Below are 21,528 nucleotides of genomic sequence, written 5' to 3' on the forward strand. Positions count from 1 at the left end.
CTGTGTGTTTATGTGAATCCTACTGCAAGGAAATAATTTTGAACAGAATTAGGAGTTTTGTTTTATGTTTTTAAGGAATGGCTGCAATCATGAGGCAGTTCATGCTCTGCTTAAATTAGATTCTATTGCTGCATTTCTTCTACTATTTATCTACTAAATAAAAAATAAATGAACAATCTGGTATAAGAATCTGATTTTCTAAATGAACCTCTGATTGCTCAGAAAGAGTCGCTGCATTCTGGATGAAGAAAATTAATTCACAGTGAGTTACCTTATGCCAGTCACTGAGTAGGCAACTCGAACGTAAAACTTAAAAATGAAGGTGAAATAAGGAAATTTTAAAACTGTAGAGAAAAGATTTTATTAACTAATGTGCTCCTGTTGTGCATGTATTACCCTCTAGCATTTTTTAATGCATCTTCTAATTATGTAATCAATGAAGATGCTGATGTTTACCAATGAAGGGATTTTTTTTGCTATTACAGAGCCATGAATTAACTGTAAGAGGTCCACAGACCTTTGCAGCTCCCTGGAAGTATAGTATATTGAAAACATGGGCATGGGTTGAATCAATGTGGCAGAAGGATAGCATATTTATGAATCTGCTTTACATACACCAACTTTGCTCAATGAAAACTGAAGGAGGGGCATTTTAATGCAGCAAAACAACATAAAGATGTATACTGGAGAGAGATTAAAGAAAAAAAAAAGAGAGAATGTTTCTGTGCAACTGATTTTCCTCAGGTACCTCCATGAAACATTTCTGCTCAGTGCTGCATAGTTTCTGCACAGGTCACAGTGTACCTCTTCAGAGGTGCTTCTAAATGCGCGTTTCTCCCAACTTTGCTCTTCATGTCTTGACATAGATTGAATGGAATAATTGAGTCTAAATGGTACTTCTGTGCTGGGTAATAAATTATATGTGATGATCCACAATGATGTCTACAAGGAAAAAAGAGGAACATTCATCTGTAGTTACTCACTACTCACAATCAGGCACATTACTGATGCCATCCACAGAGTGACCTGACTGTACAGTATGCTGGAAATTGCATGATAACATGGCCAGAAGCCATTGCAGGTTATTCTTATTGACTACTGTAATTATAATAAACATCATGTTCCAGGGATGAGTTCTTGGCTGTACTGGATCTGTGGCATTCAGCTCCCATGCTTGCTTTTAGCAAACTGAACGTTTTGCCCAAGCCTTTTGAAGATTTTTATCCTAGTGTTTTCTTACAATGAAGAGGTTTTGCATGAGTCTTGTTTACATTTGGCTCTTCTGAGGCCCATATTCTGCCAACCTCACTCGTCAGAGCTACTTAATACATACCTGCTGCATACGTATACAGCAAAGCTTGGAAGTGGAGTCTAATCCAAGGGAGCAATATGCAAAGAAAAGATGTCTGTCTGACTCTTTCTCCCCAGAGACAATTATTTAATGAATTATGATGATGAATCATATGTTAATGCAATGTTACAACAGCTACATCGTCATACAAGGAAGGATGATACGATATTCTTATTTTGCAATTCTTTTCAGGGATCTTGGACAAGCATGCCTCTCCAGCTGTGTAGAGCAAAGCCTATTGCTGTAGCTGAAAGCATGTTTCACTTAATAAGATGCTAAAGATCAGGCAATGTAAAATGTATGCTTCACAGGCTGTGGGCACAGAGCGTGTCACTAGTTCTCTCTGTATCTTAGGCTGCTTGCCTTTTAGGGAAGTGATTACTGATTCAGAACAGAAGCCCAAATCATTGCTTAAGAATTAGTATTTCATTGTTCTTTGTACGTGGAAAGCAGAGTCTTATAAATTATGTCCCACGTTTCTTCATCCTGTAACACCGTTGGTTGGGTTTAGTGTTTCCCAGTTTTCATTTTAAGTGTCTTCTGGTTATAACTATACTACTTTGCCCCACCATAACTGTTAGCTTCTCCTATAGAAAGGCATACCTACTACCTAAAATATATATATAAAGAAATCGAATCAGGAAGGACTAGATGAGATGCTATAAATGATTTGTTGGGAAATTGATGTTTTATAGAATAAGATTCTGGGGTAAAAATAAGACTAAATTACACAAAAATGGTTCCACAGAAAGACACTCTGTTGTAATAATATTTTCTTGCAGTTCAGTCTGAATGAGGCTTAAAAAGAAATGTGTCCTTTTAATCCTTATGAAGGCAGAAGTGTAATGGATGCTGCACTAAGAGTCTTCCGAGGAAGCTGAGAGCGCTGTCAGAGGAAAGAAGATTACCTGTGGAAGGAGTGCACAAAATCTAGCCACCAGTTTTGGCAATCTTTCCGCAGAGAAATATAACTTCAGTTACTTGTAACCATAAAGCTGTAAGCCAGGTGTTTGCCTGGGTTCGGCTAGAATCCTTTTTAAAAAAATATGTAAGCCAAAATACAGACAGATCATACAAAACAAATACAGACACATCATCTGTTCAAAGCAGCTCCTTGTAATTAATCAGTGCTTTGAGGAGGAATTGTTCAGCCTTGTCATTGTTCATTAATTAAGAATGTGATGTTAGTGAAATCCATTGACAAAAGTACAGCTGAGCTCAAGCTCCAAGGCTGAGCTTTTGGATGAGCAGATTAATGCAGACACATTTAATTTCTTCAATGGGGTCCAGTAACATAGGGGTCTCCTCACTCCCACTGTAAGGTCGTTCCATATCACTGAATGGCTTAAGGGAGACATTGTGAAAGTAAAAAGTCAGGCCACAGGAAAGGGGGGAGGGGGTTCTTTTTGTTGTGCAAAAGCTATTAAAATAAGCAGGATACAAGTCTTGAAGGAAGATTTATGTAGCTTCATGTGCAATATTGGCTTCTTACATCTGATAGAACAAAGGACCCAAAAGTTGCCCAAAATGATATACTGCAAGCAGGATTTATGGTGATTTTAATGTGACACAGAGCAGAAAATGTGTTCTCGGCAGGATATTTATGCCTGCAATTTAAAACCTGTGCTTTGATTGTTCTAGATGATGGCAAGTTTTCAGAGGCCATCACAGTGCTGCTTACCTGGATTGAGCGAGGTGAGGTGAATCGCCGCTCTGCAAACCAGTTTTATTCGATGGTGCAGTCAGCCAACAGCCACGTCCGCCGGCTCATGAATGAAAAGGCTGCTCATGAGCAAGAAATGGAGCAAGCCAAGGAGAGTTTCAAAAATGCCTTAACAGGGATCCTCACTCAATGTAAGTAACTCCTTTTTGTCCATTGTTGTTGTAGTGATAGTGGTGGTGGTGGTAGTAGTTTTTTAATTGTTTGGGGGTAAGTAGTTGCAATGCAGTCATATTCTACTTCATATCCTATTCCATACTCTGGCAATTTGGAGCAACAAGGACCATTCCTAAGAGCTTATTTCTCAAGGTGAGCAAAGTTTCAGTAGTTTTTTTATTAATAGATGAAGACTTGCTCTATGCATAATGTCTACTGTTGCGTAGACATAACGCTTCAGGAACAGACCAGACTCAAGCCTTCCTGCTCTGAGCAAAGATCATGCTTATGTGGAGAGAAGCGATATGTAGCCTGTGTGTTGCAGCTAGTTAACTAGGCCACTTACAGAATAGAGGGCAATTAGGTTATATTTTTAGTCTGGGTTTAGGTGAAAGGAAGGAGGATTCAGCAACTTTTAGGCACATATTCAAAGTGTACAGGCCACCCCCAAAGTAGAAGAAAATGCTGTACTGCTGCTGGCTTTGGGTCTGCTTGGCTGATATAATACCAGTATTAATTTGGCAGATAAACTGCCTTAAATATTTAGTGCTGGCAGCTATTTTCTTAGTATAGAAATATAATCAATGAAGTTACCTTAATGAGGTTCTCTCATAAAACAATAATCGGGATACTTAGTGTTCTTCAAATGGAAAGAAAGAGAAGAGAGGAGAGAAGGGGAGAAGAGAGGAGAAGAGAAGAGAGGAAAAAGGAGAGAGGAGAAAAAAGAAAATATGAGAAGACGGGAGAAAAAACAAAAGACACAAAGGAGAAAGAAAACTAATTTTATTGTTGCTGGATTTTAATATGTCTACTCATGGCTGGTCAAGCAAGAGACTTTATGATACTCAGAAGGGTGGAGCCGGAAGCGAGCTCTCACATGCAAGTTAAAAACAAAAACCAAGACAATTTTCCAGATGGAGGGCAACGCACTTGTTTGTTACACTGTCATTTCTGAATCATACTCCTAATCTTTACATTAAAAAAGAAGCCCTAAATGCTTTAATGCAATATTTTTCTGGTCCCTCAGTGGTCATCCTTCAGAAGTTAGAGCTGAAAGCATAAATTTGAATGGGCTTGCCTTGGTTAAGAGAGCAGCCCCTGAAAGCTTCCTGCATATCTGATGGAGAGTTCAGCATCCCAGAACACCAGTTCACCCCAGGGCACTAATTAAATGTCCTTCTATTTGAGAGCTTAGATACATGAATTTATGAAGAAAGATTCTGGGCCAAAGGCATTTGATTTCTGAGGACATATGTTCAGTGAGTAAATTGTAAAGACCAGCTAATTCCCTTTGTGATTTGCTAGGCGATGCCGGCTTCCATGTCAGCATCTAAAAGGCAGTGTGAGGAACAGAGACTCAGGCACCACGCATGGCCATGCTGTTCAGTTCACACCAGGGCCTCTGTGGTTTTGTGTGCAGCAGCCAGCCCTAGTGCTCAGAAATGCCTTCTTCAGCTGCATTAAAAAAAAAAAATCCCCCATTGTCAGCAGGCAGAACTTTAGTTAAATCAGTCTAAATTAGCCCATTTGTCACCAACTGTTGTAGAACATCTGTCACTTGTAAATAGAGATCCCTGTAGTTTCAGGTGGAAACTTGCAGTTTTGGTTCTCTGGTTTGCTCCAATAATGTGCTGAATGACAAACTTATGAAAACAGAAATGGGTCTAGCTTCAGTACATGAGTTTTGCAGTGCCACAGTCACAGCTATGCCTGGAAGAGGAGAATATTTGACCTTGTCCTAGGAGGACAAGGTCAGCAAAAAAACAGGCTCAGGGAAGGGTGTTGCACTCTGTGGATTTTATAAGAACAAATTTTACAAGCTTTCCAGGTGTTCCACGTTGGTTATTTTATAAACATCATAAACATTGGCCATTATTAGCATTAGTGTGTCTTATTGAAATGCTCTGCAAACTTGCTACAAACAGATGGATAATGTTTTTGCTTTGTGTATATGCCTAAGATTGCTAAACATGAGACTGTGAAATGAGCTTCCCTTTCTCAAGAATTTTCCTGTACTTGAATTCATCTGAGGTTTTCATGCATCCTTTTCCATTGTTTACCCACAGCCTTGTCTAATCTATTATATGTCACTTGCTTTATGAAGAAGAGTTTGAAAATACTAGATGTCCAAAATAGGTGTGTGTGATCTATTAAATTCTGCAGAGTGACAAAAATAACACTTCTGCTGTTCTGCAATAAGGATCCAAAAGTCTAGTGTAATGCTGCAGCTATGTGGCCATTTGACATAAATATTACAGTACTTCTAAAATACCATGTGGCATTTGTCTTTCATGAACTAGGTCAGGTGTCCAACTCTGAGCTGACCATCCTGAGCTTTCTTTGCAGTCAGCAGAGAAAAATAAGCATCTCCAGGGGATGAGTCATCCGACCAACCTCATGGTGCTCTTCCAGTGAGATGAATCATCCCTTGGAGATGCCATTATTTCTCTGCTGCCCATAGAGGATTCTCAGGGGACCTAGCTCAGAACTGGATGTCCAACTTTTTGCATGTCTTATGCAGGGCAGATTAAACGCACTTACTGTATGTAGTCTTGATATAGAAGGACGTAGTGTAAGAGAAAAACCTGGGGTTAGATAAAAAGGCCAGCATTGTAGCAGTGAATGTTAAGGGGAGTAAAGAAGAAATACATTAAGAAAACAGACTTCAAGTGCACTCACCTGGAACACACGCACGTCAGTGTAGGTCTTAGTATAAAATGGTTTCTTATTAATGAGGATTAGTGTGGCCAGAACATTTCATCTTATGGCCCAGCTACTAAAGAAGTACAGGTATTGAAATCCCTGCTACACATTTCTTCTTGGAGGTATTTAGAAGATTACAGAGAGGATTACCCCTAAAAATTTGGGTCAAGTGTTCAGCATGTGAATTAATTACCTGACCAGGATACTTGTGCCAGGATAATCTATGAAATAAAGTGTATTACTGCTGTCAGACCACCAATTTACAGCCCCTGATGTAAGTTCTGCAGGGAGTCTTAGAGTTGTTACGGTGCTTCTTCAGTTATTTAAGGGATAAAGAGAGAAAAATGTCACTTCCTTATTTTTTATTAAATCACTTAGTTTTTCAAGATTTGAATCAGTGCTTAAAATATGATTGTTTTCTGGGAGTTCTGATGTTTCTGTCTTTGTGGTTTGATTTCCAAGTTCTTCCAGTTTGCTTCCATGTCACAGTTACTTGTGACAGTGCTCCCTGACTTTCCATGCATCTCTGTTTCATTTCCTCTCAAACCACCTTTTCAGCCTAAGACTTATAGATGTTGATCCTCATGTTTAAGAAAAATGGAAGCCCCAGAGAAATCTGCATTGGGCTGCTTTTTTAGGCTACACCAAAGTTGCAGTTCTGTCATCTGACTTTCTCCTCCATGCACTGTAAACTTCATCTACCTTTTGTTGAGGTTTCAGACTATTTAGTGTAGTCTCCACGACAACAGTTTTGAAAGTACCTATAAGTGAGTGGAGATGCCAAATCACATATTCGAAAGTTAATTTGTTATCTTGAGAGTCAGATCTACAAGGGGGTGGAAGTGTCCCAGTGTGCAAGTAGATAGATACACAGTATAATGAACAGAAGTGCCCCATGGCTGGGTACTAAACAGCTTATGACACCCACTTATTCGGTCATTTTTTTCCATTTTAAATTGCCTCTTTAAGGGACTTTAGGCACAAGGTCCACATCAGGGTCTATGAACCAGCCTCTCATGCTTGTGGTGGAAAATAGGAGGGTGTGTTTTTATCATGGAGCCCCCCAGTTGGATTATGTTCTTGTTGCATGGTGGCCTTTGATTCATTCTCTCTTTGAACTTCTGGGAAGTTCAGTGCATAGTAATGAGGATGATCTTTTGGAAAAATCATAGAATCATAGAATACTTAGGGTTGGAAAGGACCTTAAGGTCATCAAGTTCCAGCCCCCCTGCTGTAAGCAGGGGGACCTCACACTAAACCATGTCACCCAATGCTCTGTCCAGCCTGGCCTTGAACACCACCAGGGATGGAGCATTCACAACTTCCTTGGGCAACCCATTCCAGTGCCTCACCACCCTAACAAGAAAGAATTTCCTCCTTATATCCTATCTAAACTTCCCCTGTTTAAGTTTTGACCCATTACCCCCTTGTCCTATCACTACAGTTCCTAGGGAAGACTCCCTCTCCAGCATCCTTGTAGGCCCCCTTCAGATACTGGAAGGTTGCTATGAGGTCTCCATGCAGCCTTCTCCAGGCTGAACAGCCCCAACTTTCTCACTCTATCTTCGTACGGGAGTTGCTTCAGTCCCCTGATCATCCTTGTAGCCCTCCTCTGGACTTGTTCCAACAGTTCCATGTCCTTTTTATGTTGAGGACCCAGAACTGCACACAGTACTCCAGGTGAGGTCTCACAAGAGCAGAGTAGAAGGGCAGGATGACCTCCTTTGACCTGCTGGTCACGCTCCTCTTGATGCAGCCCAGGATATGGCTGGCTTTCTGAGCTGCAAGCACACACTGAAGCCAGCTCATGTTCATTTTCTCATCAGCTAACACCCCCAAGTCCTCCTCTGCACAGGGCTGCTCTGAATCTCTTCTCTGCCCAGCCTGTAGCTGTGTCTGAGATTGCTCTGACCCAGGTGTAGGACCTTGCACTTGGCATGGTTAAACTTCATGAGGTTGGCATCAGCCCACCTCACAAGCGTGTCAAGGTCCCTCTGGATGGCATTCCTTCCCTCCAGTGTATCAACCGAACCACACAGCTTGGTGTCATCAGCAAACTTGCTGAGGGTGCACTCAATCCCACTGTCCATGTCAGTGACAAAGATGTTGAACAAGACCGGTCACAGCACCAATCCGTGAAGGACACCACTCGTTACTGGTCTCCAGCTGGACACTGAGCCATTGACTACAACTCTTTGTGTGTTTATATGTTTATAAACATATAAAATATGTTTAAATATCCTGAATACCAGTGAAGGAGCTAAATTTAAGCCTCCTTTCTTTCAAGAGTGCTCTAAATGGTGAGGTCCACTGTTATGAAATGTGGTATTGAACTTTCTTTGGGTGTTTGACAGCTTTTAGTCACCTGATTCAGAATGAATGCCAGCGAGAGGGAGATGTCTCTCCAGGAGATTAGGGTTTTTTTTTTTTGTCTCCCTGTCTCCTGTAACACCACACTGGACAGAGAGAACAGCTGTATCTATGGCATATCCCCATGTAGGGAATGTGCCTAGCAGCTAGTAAGGCAGTGGCAATCCAGTGTAGCAATCCCCAGCACTCAGTATTCAGAGCCAGTATATACCAGTACCCCATCCTGATATTCCCAGAGGACCTTGTGGACAAGCTATATACGGTCAACTTCTCTTCATTTCAGCTACTAAATGTCATGCCATCATAATAAACAACAAAAACAGAACTTTTATGAAGTTTAACACAATTAATGACAGGATGCAATCTTCATTAGTACTGCTGGAGTATTTGTAATTTGTAAAATAGACTTTTTCACTAACTAAAAAGAAAGTGTTGGGATCTTTTTCTTGGTGCAGTTCTAATTGTGGTCAGGGACCCAAACTTTGTAGTTTTTTAGGACAATAGGCTGATTTCTGAGATGGTCAGAAAAAGCACTGCAATTTTCATAGTGTCACTGATGGACATTTGCCACAAAAGCCATAGTGGCGGGAGAGGAAAAGCCATCTGTATGTGAGTGGTGTCCCAGCTTTGCCAGGATCTGTAATCGGGGTGATATGCTTTCCTCTAAATCTAACAGCTCCCACATAGGCACACTATGGTACTATGCTGATATGGGTGAGGGAGAAAGTGGGGAGTAACTCCACGGCAACTGGAGTATAAGGCACTGTCTAAAGCAAGTGCACAGCACCACCAGCAAGAATTTTATGACAACTCTACCTGCCATTGCCTGCTTTGATTTTTTGAAAAAGCTCTCAAGATCTGAACGGCATAGTCCAGTTCCAGTCATTGTGTAGGTATTCTTCTCCTCTTGCCATCTATCGATAAAAAATAATTTTTACTCCGCAGCTCAGTATAAAGGGTGCCTGACACTTTTTTTCTGCTGCCAATAAGCTATTTTTTTTCCTTGTGCTCTTGTATTGCATGTAAATGTGTAGATGGAAGTAGAAACAAAGAAATCTTTCAAGTCCTGAAGCCAGAGAGACATGGAATTATGAGATTATGCAGTTTACCTGATTAGCTTGCTGCTAAGCATCCTTAGCCCTTTTATTCATGACACAGGATATGAGACTAGATGCACCTTTGAGCTGATTCAGTAAGCCTGTTCATTAAGAAGAATCAAAGGTTTGGGAGCAGACCGTTGTGTGCTATGACACACAATGTGTGTCATGTCTCCCTCCTTGGGAAGGTCAGGATTTTCCCCTTCAGTTTTCCCACCCTTCCTACTGAAGGACTTCAGTCATGTATTAAAGTACACTGACTTTTTATCAAATAGCTAATAGGTTTTTGCTATAAATGCCCCCCCCCAAAAAAAAAAAAAAGAAAAAGAAAAAGAGAGTTAAATAAATGTGAAGGGAAATGCATTCTCAACCAACTGAATACAATTGTCTCTTCAGGTTTGTTCATTTTCATTCTCTGATCTCTATATATGACTAGATGTGTCTTACCATTATCAGTGCCTTCACAGATAGGATCTGATTTTTTTATATAAAATGGTAGGAAAAAAATATAAAATCCTTTTTGGGTTTCTCTCAATAAAGGATTGAGATCCGTTCTGTTTTTCATATTACAGGCTCACTTCAAAAGTTGCTCTCTAACTTTAGAAAAAGTAGAATTTACATTGCTATGATGGTGATTACTAAAATCACCATCTTATCTGATTTGCTTTACAATCCTTACTGAAGTCCTTTCTCCCAGTAATCCTTCCACTTTTTAGTATATTCTCTTAGTACTAAAAATGGAGCCAGTTTCATTACAGATACTGAAAGCATGCTGGTTAAAATTCTCTTAGAAGTCAGGCTTGTTATATGCATTTATGCTTTCCGAGAATTCTTTCAATTGCTCTGCATTAATATAAACTTTTAAAAGGATTTTCCTGCTCTTTAATTGTCCAGGCTTACACTCTTTCTTTCGTTTGCCAGTGACTAATTCAAAAATATGAGCTTACTTAGTGTGCAATTTTTAGGTCATCATTAAGCTCTTTGTGAAAGAGATTGAGTCATATAATGTGTTTTTACAGTGCAGCCCAGATCTCAGTTGGTGTCATAGAATGCCATTATAATACAAATAAAAACATTAATCATTCATGTCATTAGTTGCCACTGTTACTTTCTACCTTGATGTATTTCTAAAAAAAAATTAAATACAAAATAGCCTCCACAATCCATCCAGTCCCTTTTGATTAGATCATTTAGTCAGGGTGCTCTTTGCTTGCTTCTGTACCAATAATTTGTCCAGTAAAGCTCAGCTGGGTATCTCTGTCCCTTTTTTACTTGTCCTCCCATTTTCTGTCTCATGTACACATGTCCTCAAAAGCATTTCTACCCAGGATGCTCCGGCAGTAGCAGAGAATAGAGATGAAAGACTCCATTTCTATTTCACCTTGCATTCTTACAATTCCTTTCCACTTTCTGGTAGCATAAGTCTTTGTGGTTGCAACCTGTAGTTTTTCAGATAGCTTACTCCTTTGTGTTTCATTTTCTTTGAATTTCTTTGTTCCTTTCATTGTCTGTAGCCTTCACTCCACCTAAAGTCAATAGGAATCTTGGCATCGATTTAGACATGGCCAGAATTTCAACAAAAGCTCTTCTCCTGTTATTTTTAAGACTTTTTATTATTATTATTTTTATTTTTTACTTAGGCCATTAAATATGCATGCTGGTTTTTAGCAAAACCAAAGCACTGACTCCAATGAGGTTTCAGTCTAAGGCCCCATTTTGGCAGGTCACACCACTTGCATGGATCCTGAAGATTTCCTAGATGATGAAGCAAAGTTGAAAGCAAGTAAGCATGTGCTTGAATCACATGGAAATCTCTGCTTGATTTTGAGCAGCTTTGTTGAGTAGAGATGGAGGTAAGGGCCCGATGCTTCACAGAACTGAATTGTAAATTTTGTATGGAAATGAACAGTAAGGGGTGGGAGTAAGACATTAGAGCAAGGAGGGAAAGTTGGAGGGTTCACCCAAAAGGTTTTCTGAATTGGTTGTGCGTATCATGCAGCCTGCATATCTGAAACTCTTTATGCTGGTTATAAGTGAATGAAAAAAACTTATGAGTATGAATATGAATAGCCCTATGCAACTATTACTGATTGAAATACTTCCTTCAGTAGGCACTAGTCTTGCTGCATGTCAAGTCACTGGATTTGTGCCAAGTGATGTAGTTCGTGATGATAACTAAGAGATGTTATGAGGGCCCAAAAAGAGTTTTTGAAAGGGGTAGGCTATGTGGGAGGGAAAGATGGACACACACAGAATGAGGGAACAAACATACAGGAGGAAGATAAGACTGGAGGCAGTAAACAAAGAGATGAAAACAAGTCATGGCAGGCAAGGAAACATAAGGTATGACAGCAAATGAAGAAGTAAACGTTCCTGCAAAAGATGTGCGAGACAATTTTTTTGTTTTGATTGCCAGAAGAGCCTATGGCTGTTGAAGCCTCCTCATCCACCTCCCTCTTCTTTTTCTTTAGCAAAAGCAACCATATTATAACTGAAACAAACAGCCTCCCTGATGTCCTAGAAGCATTCTAATCTGCAAGATCCCTGGACTATTATTAGAGACAATCCACTCACTAATGAGACCTGGCAGAATTCAGTCACATTTGTGATGCTCCTTCATCTCAGAGTTCCTTTGGGGACCATTTTTTAGACAGACTTACCAAAAATAATTGTTCCTACATCTGCTATTTTTAGATCTCAGAACTGAAGAAAAGGCCCTCCTAACCATAAGTACAATGAGAACAGCTAATTAAATACAGTGAGTTCAGGATGGCTTACAGTCTTGTCAAGATGATGAAGCAAATAGCATTCATTTAATTTTCCTTTGGACTGGGGGCTGTGGGTTCTGTGACACTTGTTTTTTTTTTTTTGTGGTTTGTTTTTTTTTTTTTATGGTTGTAAATAAGGTTTGAGAAGTCTGTTCTGTAATATAAGGTACTGTACGTTTGTACCTGCCCTACTGTGTTGTGCTAGCCTAATGTCAGGTTACTGTTTGTTGAGAAACGACATGGAGGTGAAGTGGTCTTGTTGAGTCCAACTGATTTGCCACATGGCACGGCGCCAGTATTTGCTGTTACACCAAGCTGTCAGTTTCTTTGTTGTAAATTAAACCATGTTTCATAACCTAAAAGATTTTCAAAGCTTATTTTGTAGACACATTTTCTAGCAGGTTCTGCCCTTGCAGGGCAAACTGGGCTATCTTTAATCAGAGTGTATTTTTTTTATTTCAAAATTTAACAAGGATTATTCTTCCATTTCTAGAGCTAATAATTCTTGATCTAAATACCTCAGACAAGTTACTGTGCAGTTTTCAGTATAAATCCTGAAAATGCAGCGTTTTCAGTATCCCCATAATGGTGCTTCTTTTACTCTTCTTCACTGGGTTTCTTAGCTCAAAGAAGAGGAAAGGAAAACAACAGCTGCTGACACTGAAGTTTGATGGCTTTAGAAGACAAGGGATTACGATACGTGCTGCAGTATTTTTTGTGTTGTCCTTCATCTATGTTTTCCACATAGATGAAGGACAATCTGCTTATTGTATTATGACAAAATACTTCTATCTGCATCACTCAGGTGTAGACCACTGACATTCACTCAGCTTCTTAATAACTCACACAAACATGTTGACTAGGACCGGTCTAAGTCAGACGGAAGAGGAGGTCACCAGATCAACACCTCCTGCTGGTCTCAAACACTGTAGGCGTAGTCCAAGGGAAATGTAGAAATAATACAGTGTAATTTAGGGGAGGACACTTAGACTTGTTTCCTCATTCTTTCTAGTATTCAGGTAGGTGAGACATGGCAGACAAAAAACATCTTTCTTCGTTTGGTAAACCTTGTAATGCCTCTGCAACATCGAGACCTCTGCATCAGGATGAGAGCAGAAGAGGTGACACTGCTAGTAGATGACTTTCTCTAGAGGAATAAATTAAGCTGAGCTAGAGCAGGCTTGTCCATACTATTCAACTGTAAGAAAGATGGTGCTCTGAGCCAACTAGGATTTCTCTGCAAAGTGTGGGTACAATTTAGAGTTTGGTGCAGGCCAAGTAGTTCCCCTGAGAACGATCTTTTTGGGGAGAGAGAAGGGTTGCTGATGCATGGACACTCAGCATATTGTGCCAGTTGGTTTCTGGGAATGAGAATAATCCCTGCCTAGTTTTGATTGCTAGTACAGATGTCACTGTTGGCTTTAGGGCAAGTTGAAGAATGGTAGTCTTGAAAGCTGACTTCCTACACAGCAAAACAATCTGGGAGATAAATCACTGGAGGTACTGTTCTCTTGGTCTGTCCAAAAAGGTAGAATTTGGGGATATAATTGAAAAGTCTTGTAGTTTTCTCCTTTGCCATGCTATGTCTTAAGATTTCGTCTTAAGGAACCTACAGCCACCTAGACAGCAAGTAGACCAAACAGCCTCCTTTTCTCTGATGAAGTTGCAGTCACAATTCACCTTCTTTTTAATACCCATGGATTTAATTCTGTGTTGCTTTTTTGTTTTGATTAAAACAAACAAAGGAACAAAAAATCCAAACACAGAACTCCTACAAAACCAAACCAATCAAGGATGCCATTTATTTGTGGCAGATGAGCCATTCTGTGTAGCTGTCAAAATCTGTCTTCACTGAACAAATCTATAACGGTGTTTGCTTACGTACACAGCTGATGACCAAAGAAGTATGCTTTACTTTAGGACCCATCCCTTGCAATATCTGCAGCCTTGTCCAGGGTGACATTTCCAACTTTTTTGTTTTCCTACTCTTGCCAGTCAATGGCAATCACGTCTGTTTCTCCCTCTGTGTCATGTGAGTTGGGTAACAGGAAGGGGCTGCAGGTTTTCAGCTGTTAATGTGTGAAAGGCAAATTCTTTTCTGAAAATAAACAGTATCATAACCGAAACACTGAGGGTTTGTCCCAGGTTAATAAAAAAAACCCCATATTTTTCTTTCATTACTGTGCAATCTGTCGACTGTTTTTCTTATTGATGTCACATGTCATTTGCGTATGTGCAATTTTAGCCTTGGACTTAATGCTAGGTTCTGTTCAGTATGTCACCAAATGCCTTCCAGGACTGTTGCCAGAAATATTCTTTTTCCTACCCAAAACTGACCTGGAGACTCTAATTCATTCACTTACAGCATCTAGCCTTGACTACTGTAATTCCTTGGTTTGCTGGGCTTGGAGCCAAATCAATTGGCAGACTCCAGCTTAGTCAGAATTCAGCAGCAAGGCTTCTGACCCAAACCACGCCAACTCTATATCCTATCTGTGCTGTGAATCTATATTTGAAAAACATGCTATACATTTACTGTAACAGTTTCCTTTACACTGTAATTTTATGGGTGGAATTTTTCTTTTACCCTGCATGTCAACTGTCGCACTCTCACAGAATTTTTCTGAGCTAAATTGCCATATATTCTACTCTTGCACTTACAGTAATATAGTGCAAAACCCTTTTCATTCCATATGCCTAATTGATGAAATTTGGAGTGAAATTCTACATGAAATCTTGTTATTTTACCTTCCAATGAAGACTTTTGTTTTTATTTTAATACATTGTGTTTCAGTTTCTATTTAGTGTCTTTTGTATTGTGAGGCATTATAAAATATTTGGTTGCTGGTGTTATCATTACAAGAAATTAAAAATAATCATGTATGGATAGCAGCTGATAATGTAATAAGCAAAGGAAAAATTGAGTATATCTTGTCTCCTGAACCCAAGGAGAAATTTCAGCCTTCACTCAATCATGTATTTAAAATAGCCTACTTGATAAATGTAATGGAGGGTAAAAGTGTTCTCTCTACCTATTTATCTACAGATGAGGCTATAATTTGGTTTTCATTTATTTCTGTTCTTCCCTGGTATTATCATTTTCAAATATCCTGTATCAAATATTCTCTTGCCCTGGAGATATTCTAGTTTCCCCTTTAATCCAATCTTGTATGCAACTTCTGCAAGCATCATTTAAGGGATTTTTGTTGTTGTTGTTGTTGTTCTTCCTAGTTTTTCTGGTTGGTTTTACATTTATACTTAATAACAATACCCTACTCTGGTAACATGTTTTATAGCAGCAGAAACGGAGGTTTAAACTTTCCTTTAATATGCTTTACTATGAGTGGCACCCCTAAAAAAGTGTATTGTAGTTATACCGCATTTGTTAAATGTTTTGCAAGTCACCCTTGGCTTAGTTGTTTGGGTCTTTTTATTTATTTATAACTCAGTAAAAAAAAATTAGATAGTAATCCTTTCTCTGAAACATGACACATAAATTACCAGCTGCAGAATAAGTCATTAGGAGAGTTGTAGTTATTTACATCCTGTAAGTTATATTGATAGGAAAAGCAATGACATGGTACAGACTCTTCCAGAACACTGAAGGTTTTTGAGCTCTAATTTAGTAAGGAAGCAGCTTTGCATGTGGTCAATGAAAATTTGATATAGCATAGAACTTGCCAACAGATGTTTGACAATGAATATTTCATATTCCTTAATAATTCTACTTACCAGTCACAGTTGATAGTGCAGTGCATTCTAGGGTTCAAGGTGCCATAGTGAGATAGGTATAATCTGTTATATGTCATTTTAGAAATGTCTTTCTGGAGGTCAGGAAATAGCCTGAAAGTCACAGTCAGCAGTGAGACCAGGAACAACCGTTTCACTCAGATTCTGCAGATATCAGCCCAAAATCTGGAGCCTCTCTTTGGACAAATCTTAATTAGATATGGAGTTAAAAATTAGTTAACTGGAGAGTTTCTGAGCTAATATAAACTCCTATATATAAAGCTTCCCCTTAGGGATAAGTCTGCCATTCTTATGGGCTGTGTGCTGCTGGATCACATACCCACACAAATTTGATCCTGATCAGAGGTGGGTACTTATGTCATTTCTCCCAATTACACAGAGCACAGCTTTAGGCTTCCAAGGTGTCTGTGGGAGAAAAATGACTCAATGAAACATGACTTAGCCTGTGAACAAATGTGAACTGGCAGAACAGGTTTATATTGGAGAGACATCAATTTGATAGGTGGACCACTCAGTGGATAAAGAACTGGCTGAATGGCCATACACAAAGAGCTGTGGTCAATGGCTCAATGTCCAGCTGGAGACCAGTAACGAGTGGTGTCCCTCAGGGATCGGTGTTGGGACCGGTCTTGTTCAACATCTTTGTCACTGACATGGACAGTGGGATTGAGTGCGCCCTCAGCAAGTTTGCTGCTCATACCAAGCTGTGTGGTTCGTTTGATACAGTGGAGGGAAGGAATGCCATCCAGAGGGACCTTGACACGCTTGTGAGGTGGGCTGATGCCAACCTCATGAAGTTTAACCATGCCAAGTGCAAGGTCCTACACGTGGGTCGGAGCAATCCCAGGCACAGCTACAGGCTGGGCAGAGAAGAGATTCAGAGCAGCCCTGTGGAGTAGGACTTGGGGGTGCTGGTCGATGAGAAACTGAACATGATCTGGCAGTGTGCGCTTGCAGCCCAGAAAGCCAATTGTTTCCTGGGCTGCATCAAGAGGAGCGTGACCAGCAGGTCAAAGGAGGTGATCCTGCCCCTCTACTCTGCTCTCATGAGACCTCATCTGCAGTATTGTGTGCAGTTCTGGTGTGCTCAACATAAAAAGGACATGGATCTGTTGGAACAAGTCCAGAGGAGGGCCACGAGAATGATCAGGGGGCTGGAGCACCTCCCGTATGAAGATAGAGTGAGAAAATTGGGGCTGTTCAGCCTGGAGAAGACCTCATAGCAGCCTTCCAGTATCTGGAGGGGGCCTTTCAAGGATGCTGGGGAGGGACTCACTTTCCTGTACTGTCAAGCCCTGGAATTGGTTGCTTTTTTGCTCTACTGTAAAGCTTGGAGACCTTTTATGTTGGGTGTTACCTCTGGATATTTGCAACACTTCATAACCTAGATTGCTGTGAAATTTCTGTATGTACATTGACAGTTTCTCTGAAAAGAGTAGTGGGATGTTGGTCTTTGCTATGAACTGAATTAAGGTCTTTGCTATGAACTGAATTAATCTCATCTGCATTTCCCTTTTCCTTTTATTCCTAGCTGCTTTCATAAGGTTTATTTAAATGTCTTGACTTTTATCATCTAGTACTCACAGTATCCTACCTCCTTTAGGTTTTTTTCATTTCTGAAAGTTAAGTAAGTGAAGGAGATCTTTTTGCTACTCACTTTGTCTACTGCAATTATGCAATAAAACTCTTTGGCATCTTCATAGCTTGTGTTTCCATTGAGAAGAGTTTCTGAAATGATCAGATAATGACTTTTGGTAAATCTTAGCACCTGCTCACAGAATGTAAATTAAACACTTGAAAGTTCAAATGTTTTTAAAAATTCAGACGATCTTATTAATACCTATTAGTGAAAAATGGCAAACCAGCCCTTCCTCATATCCTTATGAATCTTTTCTATTTGAACTTCCACTTGCAAACAAAAAACTGATTATTAATTAAGCAAGATTTTCTGAGTACCTGGGTCACCAACACGATGATAGTAATTAAATTCTAGCCTCAGTTTCTATACATATAATAATAGAGTGCTTTAACATTTTGATTATTTTTTAATTAATTGAATAAATATACACAACATAACTTCCTTGATACAACTACCCTTCACTCCAAGCAAGTTCTGATATATTTCTGATATGACTTAAATTATCGTATCTGCTATTAAAATATGAACAGACAAATGGATCTGATGACCTCAGCAGTTTTGAGGAACCTTTAATATAAACTATATAGAAGTATTAATTTTAAAGGATTACATTTATTTTCTATGGCTTTAGAAGTTAATTGACCAGCCCTGATGATTGCACTGAAAAGCTTCCATACATGTCTCAAAATGTTGTAATCTTCCTGAATTTGAAAGCAACCTGAAAAGGGGTAAAAAGCAGAACAGGATTGTGCTCCTATTCAAGTAAGTGAGGTAAACTTTCAGGACTAGAGATAAAAGATACGTAACTGACTTTCTAAGTGAGCTCACCATTTTTTGAAAGCTAGATAGTTTGTTATGTATGTAAGATCCTCTACATCTATGAGTTGAGGGGAAACAGCTGTCGATCAACTTGATGATGAGAGACTAGATCAGGGAGCGTTACGGCACTCCTGATGCCATTTCTCAATGGGAGGAGGGAGGTGCTGCAAGCTGCAGCTTTACAAAACAGTGGACATCGTTTCAGCCCAACAATCTAAAGAGATAAATGTCCAAGAATCTTGTCAAAGGGTTGAAGCATTTTTCGGTTTGACAGCACGGTTTTTTTACTCAGGAGGACAGCCCAAGTCATTTGTAGAAAATCTGGTTTTCTTGGTGATCCTTCAGTTAATTGTGCTGGGACCAAGGCAACTTGCATCTTGGTCAAATCATTTTGAGGCAGGCCACTCCTGTAGAAGCTCAACATTTCTTGTAGCTGATGCAAAGAGAAAGAAAAGAGTGTTGAGATAAAGGCTTCTGAACTACAATGAATGAGTAGCTAAAAACTTAAGGATCTGAATTGTCCTAGATAATTGACCTAAATATTGATTTCTGGCTTCAGAACAAATTCATTAGAGCTGAATGAAGGAAGCTCATTTCACATCTCTTCTTCATCTTATATGCAAAAATTGAGACTGTTCATGTACATAAAAATACATAGGCCATGGACACAGGACAGAATGATCTACCACAGGTGAGCCCATTTATATTACATAAAAGAGAAGCAGCAGATGCAGTTATAGGATGCAGCATTAATGTGTGGTTTAGCCCTTCCCATCTGCTGACAAATTCCCACTATCAGCTAGTCATCCATCAAAGCAGATCCTGCTTGTCTTTCACGCTTTGGTTTGTATAGCCTGCACATCTGTACACAGCTGCCTCAGGGGAACATGTGTCAGGTTTATGCCTCGAGTGTCATATCTGTAGTCACACACCTATAGGCACACACGCAAAAGCATGTGGCTGCACAGAGAGCTGTAGCCGACATCACGGGGGAGCAGCTGCATGTGCGATTTGTGGTACATAGTTAGAAGTTGTATAGACTAAAGTTATGGAGACAGACTTGAAGGGAGACATCTCCAACATTGATAAAATGTAAGTACAAAAGACACATCATTGGATGGATATTGATGATGTTGTTTCAGTAATGACATCATCCATAGACTCCTAGTGTCTTTGCTTTGCTTCTCTATAGTGATCACAACATAAATTGCTTGTCTTGTTTGACTTCCTTGTTCACCAAAGTTGAGCAGATTGTCGCCGTTTTCAACGCTTCTACCAGACAAAAAGCTTGGGACCATTTCTCGAAAGCCCAGCGAAAGAACATAGACATTTGGCGAAAGCATTCTGAGGTTGGTGATTTTATTATTACTTTCTACCCATCATCTCACAGCTGGATTGACACAGAACGAGTGTGATTGTAGCTGGATATAGTTTATTCAGCAATATTTATGGCTACCGTTTTAGCTGTTAATCAACTGGCCGTTAGACAATATCATCTACAGTATGAATTTCTCCCATTGCTCTCATTATGGTAATAGTCATTAAATAGCACTAAGACAGAGAGCAATGTGCTTTTATTTTTCATGCAAAATTCGGTAAATCATTGGAGGATTATGTTTACTACCTCAAATAATGAACTGCTGTACTGAAATTAGGAACAATATTTTCAACCAAGGATAGAATTAAGAATTATTTCTGAAAAGTATCATTTTAGGAGTCATCATGATCTGTTTTTAAAAGAAATATTCTGTAGTACTGATTTTTTTTTCACATTGTGCCATTATATGGTCATTATAAGATGACTTTGCCTGAAAATAAAATAGATAATTTCTTTCCTAAGTAATGACTTAAGCATATTAAGTCCAGAAGAATGACATACTCCTTTCAATTTGTTTTATGCTGAACTTCTAAAAAGTAGATACATCACTTGTATTGATTATAAGTATTATTATGCTTGCAAAGAAACAATATCAATGTAATGACACACAGAGTTAGCAGTGTGGGACCATGCATGTGTGACTGTCATAAGCATGAGCAGAGGAAATGGGATTCTAACTCCCCTTGCTGTGAGTGGCAGCAAAGGAAGCGCTAGACTCATCCTGTGTTTTGGTCATCCAGCTTTCGTTTTTAATTCAGTATATACGCTATGAGCCTGTATTTTACAAAGTAAGTACCGCTGTCTTTGCTTTCTTTCTTTCTTCTTCCTTTATTTTGTTTCTTTTTAATATGAGCAACTTACATACACTTGGTTTATTTTCATGTAATACAGTATGTTAATTATTAGTATCACAGTCCTCTAAATGATTTTCTCTGTCTCAGAGTAAAAACTTTAGAAGGTAAGGTGCACTTATTTAATTATTTTGTAGTACACTTGTAAAAGAAGTGTTGTACGCTTAGTTTGAGAAACACTAAAGTGCTGCGATATAAATCATTTGGGTAACATTTTAAGTGCCCATTAACTAATGCTAAATTACAGTTGAATACCAATGGTACTAACTGTAACACCCACATGAATACCAAATGAATTCTTTATTATCAGTGTTATTATGGTGAATACCAAATGAGTTCACAATAATGGGACACTTAAAATAAAATGTTAGCATAATTTATTGGTACAAACTGTATTTTGCATTTTGCTCACAAATATTTCATGTAAGTAGTGGATAAAGCCTTTGTTCAATTGAAAGTTGGGAAGATGGGGATTGATGTTTGTCTTATCTTCTAGAGAAGCATGAAAATATTATCTGCTAGTAGATTATTTCAATTCTGTTAAGACCATCCCTTCTTAAACTAACTTTTTGTAAAGGGATGTGGTGTGTCATTCATTTTCTGGCTTTTAAATCTTTAGTAAACTGAAATGTGCAAGAGTTGAGTTTTCCAGAAATATTAATTCACTATTCATTTTTTTTCAAATGTTATTGCCTTTGGTTTTTCTAAGAAGAGGGCAACTAAAACAATTCAAAAACATGTGGAGACTCTCACTAAACCAATACATTTTAGAATATATTTAGAAATGCCTGGTTTTCAGATTGAAGTAAGATAGAAATGTACCAAACAGCATCTTTGATTTAAATCCTGTTTTCTAACTGTGACATTGTCTGCTAATTTGTTTAATTAACTGATCACCATCTCCTTTTTTTTTCTGAATTGAAGAA

The 21,528-nt window shown here is 39.1% G+C and overlaps 1 protein-coding gene across 6 annotated transcripts in view; it reads left to right on the top strand.

Moving 5' to 3' along the window:
- The window catches only part of ENOX1 (ecto-NOX disulfide-thiol exchanger 1), a 375,494-nt gene that overhangs the window by 287,629 nt on the left and 66,337 nt on the right, over positions 1–21,528 (top strand). For all 6 annotated transcript variants that reach the window (XM_061374279.1, XM_061374278.1, XM_061374274.1 and 3 more), the window contains exons 9-10: positions 2,993–3,205; positions 19,616–19,722. In XM_061374279.1, coding sequence (XP_061230263.1) covers positions 2,993–3,205; positions 19,616–19,722 — 320 coding nt within the window. The remainder of the gene's footprint in view (positions 1–2,992; positions 3,206–19,615; positions 19,723–21,528) is intronic.

The sequence above is a fragment of the Neopsephotus bourkii genome, unplaced genomic scaffold (assembly GCF_033783945.1).
Source record: "Neopsephotus bourkii isolate Nb327-2 ecotype Australia unplaced genomic scaffold, CSIRO-AGI_Nbou_v1 NB_1637, whole genome shotgun sequence".
NCBI classification, from domain to species: Eukaryota; Metazoa; Chordata; class Aves; order Psittaciformes; family Psittacidae; genus Neopsephotus; species Neopsephotus bourkii.